At 36.2% G+C, this 17660-nt stretch overlaps 1 protein-coding gene across 1 annotated transcript in view; it reads right to left on the bottom strand.

The window, feature by feature from the left end:
- TMEM117 (transmembrane protein 117) overlaps positions 1 to 17660 on the bottom strand; it is a 524240-nt gene that overhangs the window by 175228 nt on the left and 331352 nt on the right. The window contains exon 5 of the mRNA XM_006168553.3: positions 373 to 470. Within this exon, the coding sequence (XP_006168615.1) occupies positions 373 to 470 (98 nt within the window). The remainder of the gene's footprint in view (positions 1 to 372; positions 471 to 17660) is intronic.

Genomic DNA, 17660 nt, shown 5'->3' with positions numbered 1-17660 from the left:
GCCACACCACAATCCCTTCTCCTCCATTCTCTTCTCAGGATCTTGGGCACGCATGCACATGTGCCTGGTGTGAGTTTAAACCACCGAATCCGGGACTCAAACCGCAGTCATAGTCATTACACCAACTGCTGTCCTCCTCTGATAAAATCTTAAGTGTGTCACTATATAAGCAAAACTTCTTTCTCATAAATTTGTATATGTAACAATGTGTAAGGGAAAATTAATTCCAATAATAATTAGGATAATAGTCTTAAAAGATCATATTAGTCACTAAAATGTCTCTTTAGACAGAATTCTATATATTTAAGAAAAATTACAATCAAGACCTTTAGTGAATGAGGCAAGAAATAAATAAATAAAATAATATCCTACCAGAATAGAATGATCCTAACATTTCCTTTCTTCCAGAAAGCTCTTGCAGATTTTCCCCAATCAGGATAGGGTTTGTCCTGAAGCATCATATCAGTGACCTAAAGCAATTGAAACAAACCTATTTAACACTTTCGGAAACCTTAAATTCAGATTTGAATATAAGCCTGTAATTTACATTCTAATGGAAATAGAATGTACATATTTTAATAGTACAAATAAAACATGAGAATATGTGAAGAGACAAAAATTAGAAGCTTATTCTTCATTTAATTAAAATAATTAATAGTGTATTTGACATTACATACTGAATGAATACATTTCAGGTCATTCAACATGTCTAATATTGAGACTGTTTTGAAAATATCAATTAAGATAATCTTTAAAAGAAGGTACCTCTGATTAGTAATATATGCACAGAACTAAAACATATAATAATAAATAAAATACTATGTTCTTTATAACGTATGCACCAGTCAGAAAGTCTAAAATCGAAATATTCTCTTATGCATCTATATTTTTAGTAATATCACTAGTCAAAATATTATCTTCTCTTTTACTCTTTTCTCTCAAGTATATATGTAATATAGTATTCATATTGAATTGTATGATATATTTCTAATTAGCTAGCATCTTCCCACCTGTAATTCTATGCCTTCTTCCAAAAATGTTCTACCTCTTTCTCCTTCATGCACAGGCTCTTCTCATCTTCTGAAGACTGAGTGAAATCATACTACCACTGCAATGTCCTCACAGTTCTCTCCCACCTGCAGGGAACTGGTAGTTCTTGATCTAGCATTCCCACACCATCTAACATTTACCTTCTATTTTACTTACTTAATGTGTACGTTTTTCTGTCTCCACTAAGTTTTAAAATCCTTGAAGGCAAAGATTCATGTTTGTATCCCCTCTAAAGTCCAAAGATCTCTTATGTAATAAACTGAAATATTTGCTCAAAGAAGATGTCAAAAAAATTAGAATATAAGTGGTGTGTGTCTGTGTGCGTGTGTTGTGTGTTTAGGTTTTTTTCATAGAGCAATGTGCTCACTGAAGAGAGACAGAGACAGACAGAAGGAAAGAGAAATCACCCCCTCCCTGGGGAATGGCCATGCTATAATCCCTTCTCCTCCATTCTTCTCTTGGGATTGGATTTTTGGCACACAGGCACATGCACCAATATGATTTACAAACTGCCGGGTCTGGGACTCAAATCGCAATAGGCAATGTGAGAATTCAACACCTTAACGACCATGCTATCTGTTGGCTCATAAATTATTGTTTTTAAAGATTAATTAACAAAATAATTTTTTATTAGCCACACCACATATTAATAGTCTCAGCAAACATCCAAAGAATCATATATATGTAACCTATTATAAAGGATTTGTAAAAATCCTATTGGAATGGGGAATTAATTTCCTTCTTTTTCTAAGGAAAATGCATTTATGTGTGTGTACACATACTATTTTTTTCTTTTTTCTACAAAAATCTACCTTTCCTTTAAAAGAAGAAAATATTATTTCATTAATTATGTTTGTAATTAATAATGTCCAAATTTTAAAAAGCAAGACAGATTCAAAATGAAGAAAATTGACATGGGATGAGATATATTTTACTGAGTAAGCAATAATTTTTATCATCTGTTGAAACAGACTTTTTCTTTTGCTCTAAAATCTTTAACATTGCATTTAAGTGTAACTTCCAACAATGGCCTAGAGATGGGTAAGATTTAATCATTTATGGTGAAAGATTATAATTCAGTGGGAAATACTTCTGGATCAGTAACCTCTTCAATAGTACTGGACTTCCTGTGGAAGGTCCATCAGTTTTCAAGCAACCTCATTCATTGTGCCACACAGTGTTCAAGAAATGGACTCTGGAAATATTCACTGACATGCCAATGTTTCACATGCTCCCTTAAGATGCAATCATACTAGTAGATAAGAGCATGGTTTCCAGGAAAGATTTGATCTCAGCTCTTCTCAATGCCATTTCTAGGAATAAACTTCACAAGAGTCTCTTGGTTGATGAGAACCAAAGTTAGTGCCCTGCTTTCATTGAATAACATTGCAGATTTATGTCAGCTCTGAGGACCTGCAATGATTTCATTGATGTGGCGTCAGTGGGTATGAAAAGATTCAAAATCATAAGTGCCTACAATATAAAGTCTCTCGAATTTCTTTAAGCTTGTCTCTCACTTTGATAAATGTAAACACAACTAGTGTTAAGAATTTTAAAAGAAAGAACACTTGTACTTTTTTTTTTAAAGAAAACTAGTTGTTGATGATTTAACTGATCTATTTTCTTCTTGATCCTTTAAGTGCAAGATTTTATTTTCTCACCCAGACTAATGTCCATGGACTGTCTTTTCCATCAAAATTATTCATGATATCTATCAAAATAAGCAAAGGGAAGATGGTAGAATAAAAATTAAACAAGAATCAAATGAATTAAATTGTTAGTAGAAAATGAATAAAGGCAAAGGTAGATAAATTCATATCCCATATATTTGGGGGCATTGAAAGCTTTCTATCATAGCTTCCCTTGAGGAAAAAAATGCTTTTCTTTTAAATACAACTATTTCAGCCACTGCTTGTTCGTAACCGTCTTGAATAACAATTCTTGTGTCAAATATTATAATAAAACCACAAGGTTAAGTAAATAACTACTTAAATAAATATTTCATGTTTCACCAGATTTTTAAAAGATTTAATTAATTCTGTTCAGCAATATTTATCCTATTTCAGAAAGTCTGCATAGTAATGAATATTTTCAAGGAACAGGATGATTATTGGGTAGTTTTTATTCAATTTTCAATGTTTTCTCGAGGGCTCTTTCTGGGAAATACTTATTATATTTTCCAGAAGGAAGCAATGTGCTCCTGTACGACCAATTATTTAAGTGGCTTGCTTTTTTTAAAGGCAACAGTCAAGGATAAAGCATTTTCTTAGGAAAATGGCAAGATGAGGCAAAAATAAACATTCTTTCTGATGCTAGGCAGCTGGTCTTTTTCACCCCCCAGCTTCAACTCTTTATTTTAACTCAGATCATCAGATCAATGTCAGGTCACTTGCAGCTAAATTGGCAGAAGCAGAGACAGTCATTAAAGCGATGCATTCAATAAAGAAAAATCCAATTACCTTCTGCATTAGAGAAATCAAATTCATTTCTAGTCTTGGTCAAGGACAATGTTTGTGGGAAAAGGTACAGGAAAGGGAACCTAAAGATAATGCAAAAAGGTTGCTGTGTAGCATAAATACAATAAAAAAACCTGTTGTTGCTTTTCCCAGAGGAAGTTATTAGAATTTGAAATTGCAGCTTTTTCTTTCTAAGCTGAGAGACATTTGTTTAACTGTTTGCATCTCGCAATACTTCTCTTCCTCCTTCCTCTCTACTAGGTCTCTTTGCAGAACTCAGAACCAAATTTCAACATTTATCATATCACACTTTGCTGGGTAGTCTTTCTGTGAATATAAGCTATTGAAGGGCATGGGTATTGCGCAATCTGAGTAAGAACAGGCCTTTTCAGGCTTAGAAGTCAGTAAATGACCAGACAACCATCTATCAGTACAGGATTCTTAGTGAAATCATTGATCCTCTATGAGCTGAACCTGTAAAATGCTGTGGCAACAATGGAAGCATGAAAATAGCAATGATGACAGTCATACTTTACATTTGCTATAGAGCTTCATGGCTAACAAAGCTCCTAAGTGTACTTTTCTTATTATTAGAGCAACTTAATAAAATAAGTCATTTCCCACTTCGCTCTAATGGAGGAAGAGAAGACAGTGGGTTTAAATGACAGAGCAAGGTCACGCACATAATGTACCAGTATGTGCACCAGGTCTGGAGCTGGGAGCCAGTCTGCCTGGGTTCTAATCCTGACTGTCACTTACTAGTTTTTAATTTAGAGTAAGCTAATTAGCCTCTGTGCATTGGTTTCTTATTCATAATCTATGAACACACAATAAATTACAGTAATTATTGCCATGTTATTATTGATATCTGGGACTTCTATCTAATCATTTTGCTTCCTCTCAGTAACATATTATATGACTGGGTTTAGAGTTAAAGAGTTTGATAATCATCATCTCTTCTGTAAGAGAAGACGATCAAGTACTAAAGTATTAGAAAATGACGAAGATATAATTTAATGTTAAAAAATGATAAAATTTTATTTAAATACTTAAGTGAAGTGTGATCACTGAAGGCAGCAATGGTCTAAGAAGACTTCATAGAGGAGATGTGTATTATAGGCATGCAAACACACATGCCCAAGTGTGAGTTTTAAGCCACCAGGTCTAGGACTCGAACCATGGTTGACTATGTAGGAGTCCAGCAACATATCCATTATGCCATCTGCTGGTCCCTTCACCATATTTTTTAAAGAATTATTTAATTTATTATTATTATTTAAAGAAAATTTTACTCTTTTTCCTCTCTTTTTTAATAATTAATTTTCCTTTAATTTTTTTATACAATCACTATACATCATTTAGCGTATAACATTAATTTTCCAGCATAAATACATTTCACACCAGTCCAGTTAGGGATAATATACACATTATCATCAACTGATAATAATCCGAGTACACATACTTGCCAGAGAGAGAAAGAGAGAAAGTGAAAAGCGAGCTCCCAGGCCAGGATTTGAACCACAGTTAGCCATGTAGGACTCCAGAACCTTAACCATCATGCCACCTGCTGGCCCCTCCTGTTTCATCTTCTGTTGTCTCATATCATCCTCCTTGAATTCTTGTACCATTGCTTTGAAACTTTTTTGATAAACCTGTTTTAAAGACAGTTATAGTCATGCAGTCGTGCATGCATGGCTTAACAAGGTATGTTCTAGGGAAGTGCGCCATTAGGTGATTTCATAGTAGTGCAAACAACATGTACTTACATAATCCTAGATGGAATAGCCTAGTACACACCTAGGCTGGACAATATAGCCTACTATAATCTGATGGGACCACTTTACTGAATGAAATGTCATTGTATGGGTGCCTGACTGTATTTATTAATGTGCTTTTAATTCCCTAAGATATTTTTGGTCACCATTTTTCACTGGTCCATTGTAATATTTTCCTGGTGAAGATTCTTCATCTGCTATTGGATTTTCCTTTTTATTTTTATTTTTCATCTTTTATTCTTAGTAACAAAATCCTCATACTGATTCTTTTTGTGATTAATCACCATCTGAAAGATGTGAGCTTTTCCTGAACTCATTCTCTGCAAGTGGCACATGTTGAGGAATGTCCAGAATCACTCTCACCAGCATGCCCCAAGTTTCACTGCCTCGGCCTTTTATTATGTGCCATTTTCCTGGGAGAACTGCCCTTTGCCAATATCCCTTTGGATCAGTGACCAGATGTGTCATCAACTATGTCTTAACACATAGTTGACTGCCACTGTATTTGGCTACTCTCCATCATAGGTCATCTTTCAAAATTAGAGATCTCATTTAGTCTTACTGAAGATAACGTTGGTATCTTTTGTTCTTGTTCACTGTGTTCTTTTGGTTGATTGCCAAAATTTCCCTATTTTAAAACAAAAGTCTGTAATGCTATTTAAAGAGATCACTAAGAGGCATATTTACAAAGACACATATTTTTGGCAATTTTGAAATTTTACCACCAAAAATAAGTACTACATCTGTGATATGCTTATTTTTTTATTCAATAGTTTTCATCAGGCGACCTAAATAAGATTCAAAGCCAACTTTTAATTACCATTGTTTTTGATAAATATCTTCCAAAATACAACTTTATTTAAATAACATAATTAAAGTATGAGATTGTATACATAAGAATTTGAACATAAGGCAGTTCTAGTTCTTCTGAGAGAGGATCTTAAAGAAAGGTTTTGTTTTAGGGACCAGCAGTTAGCGCAATGGCTATGTTGCTGGACTCCCATGTAGTCAACCTCAGTTCGCATCCCAGACCCGGTAGCTTAAAACTCATGCTGGGCGCATGTGCGTGTGTGCCCAAGATCCCGAGAGGAGAATGAAGGAGAAGGGATTGTGGCGTGGCCATTCCCCCTGAGGGGTGATTTCTCACTTTCTGTCTCTCTATCTCTCTCTGTCTGTCTGGCGAACGCATGCGCCCTATAGTGAAAACCTCTCCAAAAAAACAAAAAAAAAAAAGAAAGAAAGGTTTTGTTTTATATTCACCATATAGGGTGAGATAAATAGTAAAGCTATTTGACTACCCACATTTATGGCATAAATGAAGCATGAAAAATACAAAGGAGCTTCAAAAAGTTACCCAAAAAAAGGAAATTAAGGGCTAGCCCTATAACCTAGTTGTTAAGGGAACTGGATCCCAAATGGCCAACCAATTATGATTTGAATCCTGGACCTGCTGGCTTATAAAACACATCAAGCACATGTGAATGCATGTCCTAAATCTTGACAGGATAAAGAAATGTAGAAAGAATTGTGGTATGACCATGTCCCATTGGGGGATACTTTCGCGCTCTCTCTCTGTATGTGTCTCTGTCTCCCTCTGGAGAGCACATGACCCTCTGGCAATTAAAAAAATAAAGAAGAAAAGAAAATGAAATTAAAGTATAGGTTTATTTTGGCATAAGAAGTTTTGATATAGACATCAGCAGATGGCATAATGGTATGTCGCTGGACTTCCATGTAGTTGACGACAGTTCGAGTCACAGACTTGGTGGCTTAAAACTCATGCCAGGTGTGTGCTCATGCATGCTCAAAATCCTGAGAAGAAAGGGAGGTGAAGGGATTGTGATGTGGCCATCGTCCCCTGAGGGAGGTGACTTCTTGATTTCTGTCTCTCTATCTCTGTCTCTCTGGCAAGTGCACACACCCTATAGCAAAAATCTCTCAAAAAAAAGTTTTAAAATAATGCATAGATTTTTTCATAAAACTAATTTTCCACAAACTTTCTGAAGACCCTTTTTATTTAGTGAAAGCTAACTACTCTGTAATAGCATGTAGTAAGCAGAGTTGTCACCTCTTCTTTTAGAGGCAAGAGTGATAATGGTGTCTCAATGTGGTAAAATCTTCTGTCTCTTAGAAATTCCAGCAAAATATGCTATCAGCAACTGATGATTTCCATGGATTTCTGTAATTATCTATTAAACAGTTTGGATAAAGGTCATTGTATAACTTGTATTGTTATCCTGATATACACACATACACACACACACACATACACACACACACACATACACACACACACACATACACACACACACACATACACACACACACACATACACACACACACACATACACACACACACACATACACACACACACACATACACACACACACACATACACACACACACACATACACACACACACACATACACACACACACACATACACACACACACACATACACACACACACACATACACACACACACACATACACACACACACACATACACACACACACACATACACACACACACACATACACACACACACCCACACACACACACACACATATACACACGTATTTGGGGTTGCCAGAAAAGTAATGACATATATTTCTACGCAAAAATGCATCCCAACTTTTTCAATGTATGTCTTCTTCACCAAAACAAAACAAAACAGAAACTTAACTGAGACAATCAGTAAAGTATTATGCTGGTGCCAAAACATTTATTTTTCTGATTTTGTTTGCTTATATTACTTGTATTTGGATTTCATTGAGGCTCTGATCATATATAGGTACACATCAATTTTAGAAAAATAATTTACTTGGAATTATAAGCCAGTATTTGGCATTTACTAACCATGCAGAAGCAACTAATTACAAGTTTTCAAAATCAAGGGAGCCCATATTCCGGCATATGCTTTGAAATTCCTTATGATGATTCACTGGGGACAGGATGAGAAGATACTGAAGTTCCTTTACTTTAGGAAAGCAGATTTTACATTTCATCATTTTTCTACCCAAAAAATGTGGTTCAGGAGACAATGATTTACCAATAGTCAAAGTCAATGCTGAAATAAGAGCACTGACACACAGTAGAGAAAAGGAAAAGGCTGCTTAGAACTATAAATAACATAGCACCGACCGTGAGTTACAAGTCACTGTCACAAACTGGGAAGAGTCAGCCCCTGCCAGCCCTGGAGAGGAGAGGTGAGGCTCATGGCCCCAGTATCTCTTCAAATTGTTCACTGTACTTCTCTGCTTCTGAGATACCAATAGAGTCATTTACACTGCAGCCATACATCCTCAAATTCTTCTCCAAACCATGGTAACTGTAGTATGAAGACCAACTCCATTTTTCTTTTTTGATATTTGACGTTTTACGCATTTCAAGCTCTACCTTCTTTCTTTCCCTTCTCCCCTACATTGGGGAAAGGTGATAAAACAACTCTAGTGCTCTTTCCATTAGCACAAGCAGAAAGTTTGAATGACGAGTGGAAACTCTCACCCTAGCCTCCTCTCATATACACCAAACTCCAGGCCAGTCTTCTTTCATGGCTCTCCAAGCCATTCTCAGACTTGCTTGAAAGACATCATGCCTTCCCTCAAAATCCTTACTATGTGCGGAGTGAATTTTTCCATATACTCTTGGTATAAGTGTGACAGCCAGTCTTAACATATAAACAAATTTTGGATGTGGGTTCATCCTATTTGTATGGATTAGTCACAAGAATAACAAATCCAACATTATCATGACAAGTAGAGGGTTTTTTTTATGAGTTTCTTCGCAGGTCTTTTTTGGTATACAAACTTTCCTTATAAAAGCCTGCTGTCTTCTGATGTATACATATTCTCATCACTGAACAGTAGCATAACAGCCCTTATATGAGTTGAGATATTTATAAGAGATTGTGCCAAGGAAACTTCAATGTGTTCCCAGAACTCTAGCTCCATACATCAAGGCTGATATCACATAAAGACAAAAGCTGATGTTTTGCAAATCCTTCATATGATGTATGCAGAAAGTGAAAGATCTCAATTTTAACTAATCCTACTCTGAAGGTAAAAAGAGACTCTAAAATGCAAAAGAACAAAAGTGACTGAATTAACCCTAAAGCACACTTCCCACAAGACAAGCTTCATGACCATAGGGAATTTTTTCTGCTTTGTTCATACCCCATCCCTGTTGTCTAGCAGTCTAGTATGTTGTGGCTGTCAGTAAATATTTATTGGTTGACTGCATAAAAAGGATGAATGGATGAACTAAAAGGGAACAAGAGGAGCATGGAATGCAGAACAGACCAGTGGGGAAGGTTAGGACCAACAGCCACTACAAGCAGCTCTTTTCGAGTTCTCTATTTAGGAGTGGTGGTGATGCTAATGGAAGCAGTAGTAATAGTAGTGACAGTATTAGTAATACATAGATGATCAAATATTTTCTCTTTCTCCCAACCCTTTCTCTTCACTGCCCAGAAGGGTAGGTAGGAAGACACAGAGGATGTATTGTTAGGAGTCCATAGAAGGTATAGAACAGGTGGCCCTGTTCTGCTGGTATTTGAGCATTCATTGTCACACATTATTTTTGTATGGTCCCTCTTAGATCATTCTTACTGTACAGTATAATACAATCCGCATAGTCTTTATTTCCCCCCCTTTAGATGCCTCCCCTACACCCACCACAAACAATATACCACATACAGACACATATATGATCAATCTTAAAACACTCCTGACCCAAGGTCTAACCAGAAAGGATTTCGTCTACTCACTGAGGAACATGAGCTGAGTCATACAGTTAAGCAAATGGAAACCATGGGAGAAAGTTTTTTAAATTACCTAGTAATGCCCTGAACCAGTTGCTACAAGAACTATCTAAAAGTCATTGGCAAATATCTACTGGTGATCATTAAATCTGGAATGTATATTCTACAGCTTTTAGAAGCACAACCAGGGTTTCACGATGCATGAATATTAATGCACCTGCTTATTATCTCCAATGATAGCCTGCACTGCTTCTGTGATGTATTGCACCTTATTGCTGGATCCCTACTGATTTACAATGAGTCATGCACTGTTTTATTAGTGAGTAAGGAAATTGGGCATGTCTCAGAATATAGAAACATTAAGAGAAAGACACTGGAATCATATGAATACAGAAATATACACAATAAAAAAAATACCTTCCCAGGCAAGTTCTACAGAGTTGCAAATGGTGTGTTAACAAACACAAAATAAATACATATCCCAGTACAATGTGCTTTCTTCCACACTGAATTTAGAATAAATGGAAAAAATGAGAATGATTACTAGTCATACTGAGAAAGAAGTCACAGGAAAAAAATAAAAATTGCATCATCTTCCAGCATGCTATTCCTTTGGGTGGCCAAATTATCAAACAGTAGCCCAATATTATACAAAATAGATCATAACATGATGGATTGGTAACAGCATATAGGAATGGAGGGCTAATAGGAAAAATAAAGGATGTTTTCTGAAATGCGATAATAAGAAGAGCTACCACCAAAGAGTCCTTGAAATAGAAAATAGGCAAATATTTTCTCAAGGGGGGGAAAGCAATTTTGTTTTAAGGATCCCCAACATTCTAGTTTTGTAAACGAAAGTTCTCATCTGTGCTAGCCCTAATGATAGAGCCAAAGGAGTTGGCCCAGTTTCCCGGGCCCTGACCACTATGTAGCTCGCTATACTGCTGGTATAATATCATCTATCAGAATTATTTAGTCACCTCTACAGGGTGACGAGTCCAAAGGTGTGATCCAGTGCGGCAAAAGAAATTCAACTGGTTGATGTTTCCAGTGTTAGTAAATGGCAAGTTCAAGGAAAGATAAATGTCAACCATCTGACATAATAATAACCATTTTCAGAATTTGTTCAATTATAAAGTAAGGCAACTATCAAGTAACATGGCTTATAAGTTTAAGCAAGCATTGAATCTGTTCTTTTGTTGCCTGAAGACAGATATAATTATAACACTATGGACTGAGTAGTTGAGTGACATTTATAATAGCAAGCTTAGAAATTCAAAAGCAATAACCTAAATGTGTATCTTTGTAAAAAGAAATCCTGCTTATCAGCATTCAGTATCTAAAAATAAAACCACAGATTTTCATTTCAAATAAAAGTGAAAAACTGGTTTTAAAAAATTACACCTGGTAAAAGTATTTTAATCGAACCATTTTCTGTTGTTTTAATATATCATATGTATACATATGTATTCAAATGTTTTCATTAAAATTACTAAAACTTTCATGTATCTCAAAAGACATACGTAAGTCATAAAGAATAAAAATAGAGAATATTCTCAACATATTCTTGAAAATAATAGACAAAACAAAGGCCTTTAAGTCCTCTGTGTACTTGTCCCAGTTAAATTACCTTTCCTTTCTCACCAGAGGTAAATGTTATTCTAAATATTGTGTTGATCATTGTGGTTTTACCCTATCTGGATGTCTTTCATTGTGGTTTTAACCTATTTGGATTGCCCAAAATAAAATATGGTTTGGTTATATAAATATATATACATTTGTGTATCTATAATTAACCAGATTAATACAGACTGATTTTCTGCATCTGGATTTTTTTATTCAACAGTATTTTTCTGGGCTTTATCTATTGAAGTATATAGTTATATCTTTTATCTCTGCTTCATCTCTATTTACTTTTTATTTCTCATATGGTTTTTTATACTTTTAACCTTATAAATAACTGTCAATTTTATTAACCTCATAAAAACCAGATTTTGGATATTTTCATCTTCTCAATAGACAGTATTTTTCTAGTATACATATATTTTTTTAATTAATTTATTTTAAAAACATTCATTCATGCATATCATTGTGGCATGCAAAATGAGTTTTCCCATCCAGAATTCACTGCAGAGGGTAGAGGGGAAGGAAGCAAGGGGGACAAAAAAGAAGTAAAATATATGAAAAACAAGAAATGGAAAATTACTTGTTGAAGATAACATGTATGGTATTATCTTTCTAGTATATTTTTCCAGCCTTTTACATTCAAAATTTCTGGGGTGCTGACAGTGGCGTAGCAAAACACAATGCTCTAAAAGGCTGGCCCATACCAGAAGGCTCCAAGTTTGCATCTGAGCACCTTCCCGAACATTCCAGGCATGTGTGTACCCCCACCCAGGACTGGCTGAAGCTGATGGTGAATTATGATGTAAAAGACCTGAGAGTTTCTCTCTCATTCATGAAAAACAGAAATAAATCATTTTTTTCTTATCCTGCTTTCTATGTTCTTGGCATGACTCTGAAATCACCATATGGTAGGCGGAATTCTGAACATGACTCTCAATGACCTTGTCCTGTGTAATCCCCTCCACTTTGGGTATGGGTGGCACCTGTGACTTTGATGAGCTCTCAAGATTTGTAACTTTACATGGCAGAAGGAAGAACTTTGGATGAGCCTTATTTAATCACATGGGTTCTTTAAAAGCAGTGGATGTCGGAGATATTTGAAGCTTGAGAGGGATTCAGGGCAAGAGGTAGTCTACTTAGCTGAAGAAGCAGAGACTGTTTGAAAGGATCAAGAATGGCCAGGGCCAATAGGCAGCAAGGAAGCAGGGGCCCTAGTCTGACAAGCAAAAGAAACAGAATTCTACCGACATGCTGAATGCGCTTGAAGCAAGTGTTTCCCAGACTCTGGATAAGAGCGCAGTCTGGCCAACACTGATTGCTGACTTATGAGACGCCAAGCAGAAAACCCAGTAGAGCCCATGCAGACTTTTTTTTCTTTCTTTTTTTTTTTTTTTTGGAAAGGTTTTTGCTATAGGGCACGTGCGCTCGCCAGACAAACAGAGAGAGACATAGAGACAGAAAGCAAGAAATCTCCCTCCGGGGGGATGGTCACGCCACAATCCCTTCTCCTCCTGGGATCTTGCACGCACACGCGCCTGGCGTGAGTTTTAAGCCACCGGGTCCAGGACACAAACTGCGGTCGACTAGGTGGGAGTCCAGCGGCATTGCCATTACACTGTTGGTTCCCCCCATGCAGACTTCTGATCTACAGAACTGAGCTAAAAAGAACACTGTGTCATAAACCGCTAAATTGTACTATCTTGTTATGTAGCCATCGAAAACTAATATACGCCATCTATAATAGATGGAAATGTTTTAAACAAATCTGACAGTCTTCATGTTTTAATAGAAAAGGTATATTAATTGTATTTACTAACATAATATAGTTCTACCTCTTCAGTTCATATCATCTATTGCTGAAACTTCTTTTTGCCTTCCATTTGCCTTTTTTCAGGTCAACTGAATTTTTATTTGCATTTCATTTTTTTCTTTCTTCTCTATTGCTGTGGATGTTCCATTCATTTTGACCCACTAGGAATTTGTCCTGAAAATTTCACTCTGTATACTTAAGTTAGCAATATCTATTCAATGTGACCTTCTCCTTCCCAAAACTCAAAATATTTTTAACAACTAAACTCTATTAATGCCTTTGCAACGTGCACATAAATTTTTTCAGAATTTTGGCTCCATCTGTCTTAATTATTAACACTTCCTTAGGTTTAAGAAATAAGTCATTATGTTAGCTGTTTATATTAAATATCTACTTACTTTTACAAACATATTAAATATATTTTATTCACAAATCATTCCTTGAATCTCAAATTGCCTTTTTAAGATTATTTTTCTTGGGACCAGCAGTTAGCATAATGGCTCTGTAGCTGGACTCCGGGACCACGGTTCGAGTCCCGGACCTGGCGGCTTAAACTCACGCCGGGCGCGTGTGCGTGCGTGCCCAAGATCCTGAGAGAAGAATGGAGGAGAAGGGAATGCAGCGTGGCCATACCCCCTGGGGGGTGATTTCTCGCTTTCTGTCTCTATGTCTCTCTGTCTGTCTGGCGAGCGTAAGCGCTCTATAGCAAAAACCTCTCCAAATAAAGAATAAAAAAAAGATTATTTTTCTTTTATCTATGCAATATTGCCTGAAAAATGTATTTAATAAAAGCGTGTTAGGGTTAAAGTTTGCTTTTATTTTTCTAAAAACATCCACTGGTCTCTTATTCTTACAAAGGAGTGTTTGTAGAGTATACTATTGTGTGATGATTTCTTTTTAGCACATAGCAAGTATTCTTCTCCTGGCTTCCATTGTTAGTTAGACATCAACTGTCATTTCCTTGCAGGCAATTCATTTTACTTTTACGGTTGTTTTTCCTTTAATAATATGTACTTTTACTTTCGTATATCTAAGCATAGATTTTTTTTTTTCTTGTTTGAAAGTTACTGTGATTTCTGAGTAGGAAGACTCATACGTTTCAATAATTAGAGAGAATTCTAAGTCATTTTTTCCTTCAGCTATTGCTGCTACCTCAACCTTTAATTTTAACCTATAGAATTTGATTAGATGCACATAAGCACTTCTCACTTTATGTCTCTCACCTTCTTTTATATATATTCAATTTTTATGTATATTTTTAGAGAAACATATTTTAGAGGTATTTACATATTATTAATTCTCTACTTTTGTCAAATATTCTCTTTAACCCAAAACCCATCTTTTCATTTCAATCATTTACGATTTTTTCCTGAAATTCTATGTCATTTCAAATGATTTAGTCATTGATTCTTTATCTATATTTTCAATTCCTCCATTTGTATATATTAATATACTATTTTATGTTCTATATAGATAATTGTAATCACTGAAATCTGTCTGTCCAGTCCCGCTAGTTATAATATCACTATTTTTCATGATGCATGTTAGGATGTTTTATCATTTTTCATTATACAGTCATGTTTCTCACGTCTTATTTGTGGAGGTTTTTTGTTTTTGTTTTTGTTTTTGTTTTTGTTTTTTGAGAGAGATTTTTTGTTATAGGGCATGTGCACTCACCAGAGAGACAGAGAGAGACAAAAAGAAAGAGAGTGAGAAATCACCTCCTGGGGGGGATGGCCACACTGCAATCCCTGCTCCTCCATTCTCCTCTCAAGATTTTGGGCATGCACGCAGATGTACCTGGTATGAATTTTAAGTCGCTAGATCTGGGACTCAAACTGTGGTCGACTACATAGGAGTCCAGCAACATAACCATTATACCATCTTCTGGTCCCTAGATATTTTAAGGAATGATTTGTGTGTTCCCAGAGAGAATTTATGCTTGGTCCTTTGGAAGGTCTAAGGAATCTACAACTGGGATCACTTTGCAAGGAATTCGTAGTGTAGAGGGATGTTTTTACCTCTTAGATTTTTCTTAGTTCTATTTTTTTTCTTTTCATTTGCCAGAGGGTGTGTGTTCTTGCCAGAGAGGGCCTGGGGGAGTGCTGAGAAAGTACCCCTGCCCCATGGGAATGAGGTGGAAGACCATGCTGCAATGCCTTCTCCTTCATTTCTCATCTCTGCCTTCTTTCAGGATTTTGGGCATGCACACACATGCATCTGGAATGTATTTTAAGTCACCAGGTCCAGAATTCAAACTGTAATTGACCATTTGGAACACAGTCATCCACTACATCATGGACTGGCCTAGTGTAGAGTTCTTCTAACCTGCAGGTAGTGAGAATTTGGGCATGATCCCACTTGAGAAACAGTTTATGGCTATACATTTTCAGAAGAGAGTTCAGTGTTTTTTTCCCTAGGACCTATAACAAGAAATCCAAGTTTCCCAGATCCCTCCTTACTTAGGGCTTTTTTCTCCCCCCAGTCAACATTTTCTCTGTGAGACCGGCATTTCAGGGTTCTCGGTCTTTGCTGGCCATTTCTGATTTGATAGCACACCTTGCATGGTCTCTCAATTGTATCTCCTTTCCTTCATCTGTGTGTAAAAAGAAGGGTGCTTAGTCACTACCCATAGGCACACGCCTTCAGGTAAGTCACTGTCCTACTCTTAGCTACCTGGGCCTGAATTACAGGGCCTGAATTATCTTTGGTCTCTAAAGACCTCCTTTACTTTTCTAAAAAGGCCATGATTTTGAAAACACTACTGTTTTTATTATCATTATTTATTTATTGTCTTTTGTTTTCTGTTTTACTATATTGCCAGGGTTTTGTATCAGGAGGTTGTTTCTGTTCTTTTTCCTGTTTTTTTTTGGTCAATAATATTCCTAGGAACAGTTCAATTTTTCCACCCCTTTTCTCTTCTCCTTTTAGCATTGTATAGAGTGATATATTTCAAAAAAGCACTCAAGTTTTCATCATTAATCCTAGAAAGACATGATGAGTATCTAGAAAGAATTCATTCTATAATAAAACTGTAATAATTTGCAGAGGTGCAAAGGCGAATAAACCCCATAGGTTCTCTGTATCGTTCTGAAGTCTGACTGCACCTGAGAAATGCTTCCCCTGATTACACATTGCCTCATTTCTCCTTTTATTTCTCTGAAACTGGGAAAAGGCTAATCAAGCTTTCATATTGTACTTTTGCAGAACTAATAAATGTTTACTGACAACCAATTAAAATGTACTTCCCTATAATCTAATATTTTGCTCCCACTTTAATAGAACAGGAACATGCAACTTGGAAAACCCTGATGACAGTTTCAAAGTCACAGAGCCAGGATGTAGACTGAATGCAGGCATGCACTTTTAACCAATGTGCTGTCTACTTGTAAATATTTAAAATGTTTAATGAAGTAATCACTTATTTTTAAGCTAGTATTTTTACTTTTTTAAAAAAAATTTGTGACATGTTTTATTCACTCAATGTATTAACCAAGACTTTACCTACATCAAATATACAATAATGTTCAAAGCACTCTTAGAAACATCAATTATTTGAACTCATAGTCATTCAACGTCACACAGGTCTGACAGTCTTCATTTTACTAATGATGAAGTAGACACAGAGGAATTTCAAAATATACACAAAGCAATTTAGTACTGTGGCCAAAGTAGGCCCATTTATTCTTAATCCTCTTCTCTCACTTAGCTTTGCATTTGGAAACAGCAATTCCTTCAGGAAAAGACTGGAAACACCTGGGGTATCCAGTCAGGTCCTGAAACACAATACAGTCAAGGAGGAAGTATACAGCCAAGCCTCAGGTGTAGGGGACTCTGGGTGTTATTTGTCGCCTGCTGGCTTTGCCACTGAAGACTCCACTACTGAAGGAGAGGGAATGGAGGGTGACATGTGACCACCATGTACTCGTTTATTCTAAACCTATTTCTTTCATTACTAGAATACTCTTTGACAGAGCATGTATGCAATAATTAGAGGAAAGTTTATATAAATGAGTGTAGTTACTGTTGAAAATGAAAAATTAAGAGGAAACACTTCAACATCTGGGAAGGCTCTGGGTTTGCTTCCGTGGGTATTCCTACACACACTGCACAGTCTGTGAACAAGTCACTGATCCTGGCTGACTGCGGGGGTGTGGGGTGGGGTGGGGTGGGGTGG

Source organism: Tupaia chinensis, unplaced genomic scaffold, assembly GCF_000334495.1.
Source record: "Tupaia chinensis unplaced genomic scaffold, TupChi_1.0 Scaffold145870_1, whole genome shotgun sequence".
In the NCBI taxonomy this organism is placed as follows: domain Eukaryota; kingdom Metazoa; phylum Chordata; class Mammalia; order Scandentia; family Tupaiidae; genus Tupaia; species Tupaia belangeri.
Note: the sequence above shows the minus strand (reverse complement) of the source record. Positions and strands in the feature narration are given on the sequence as shown.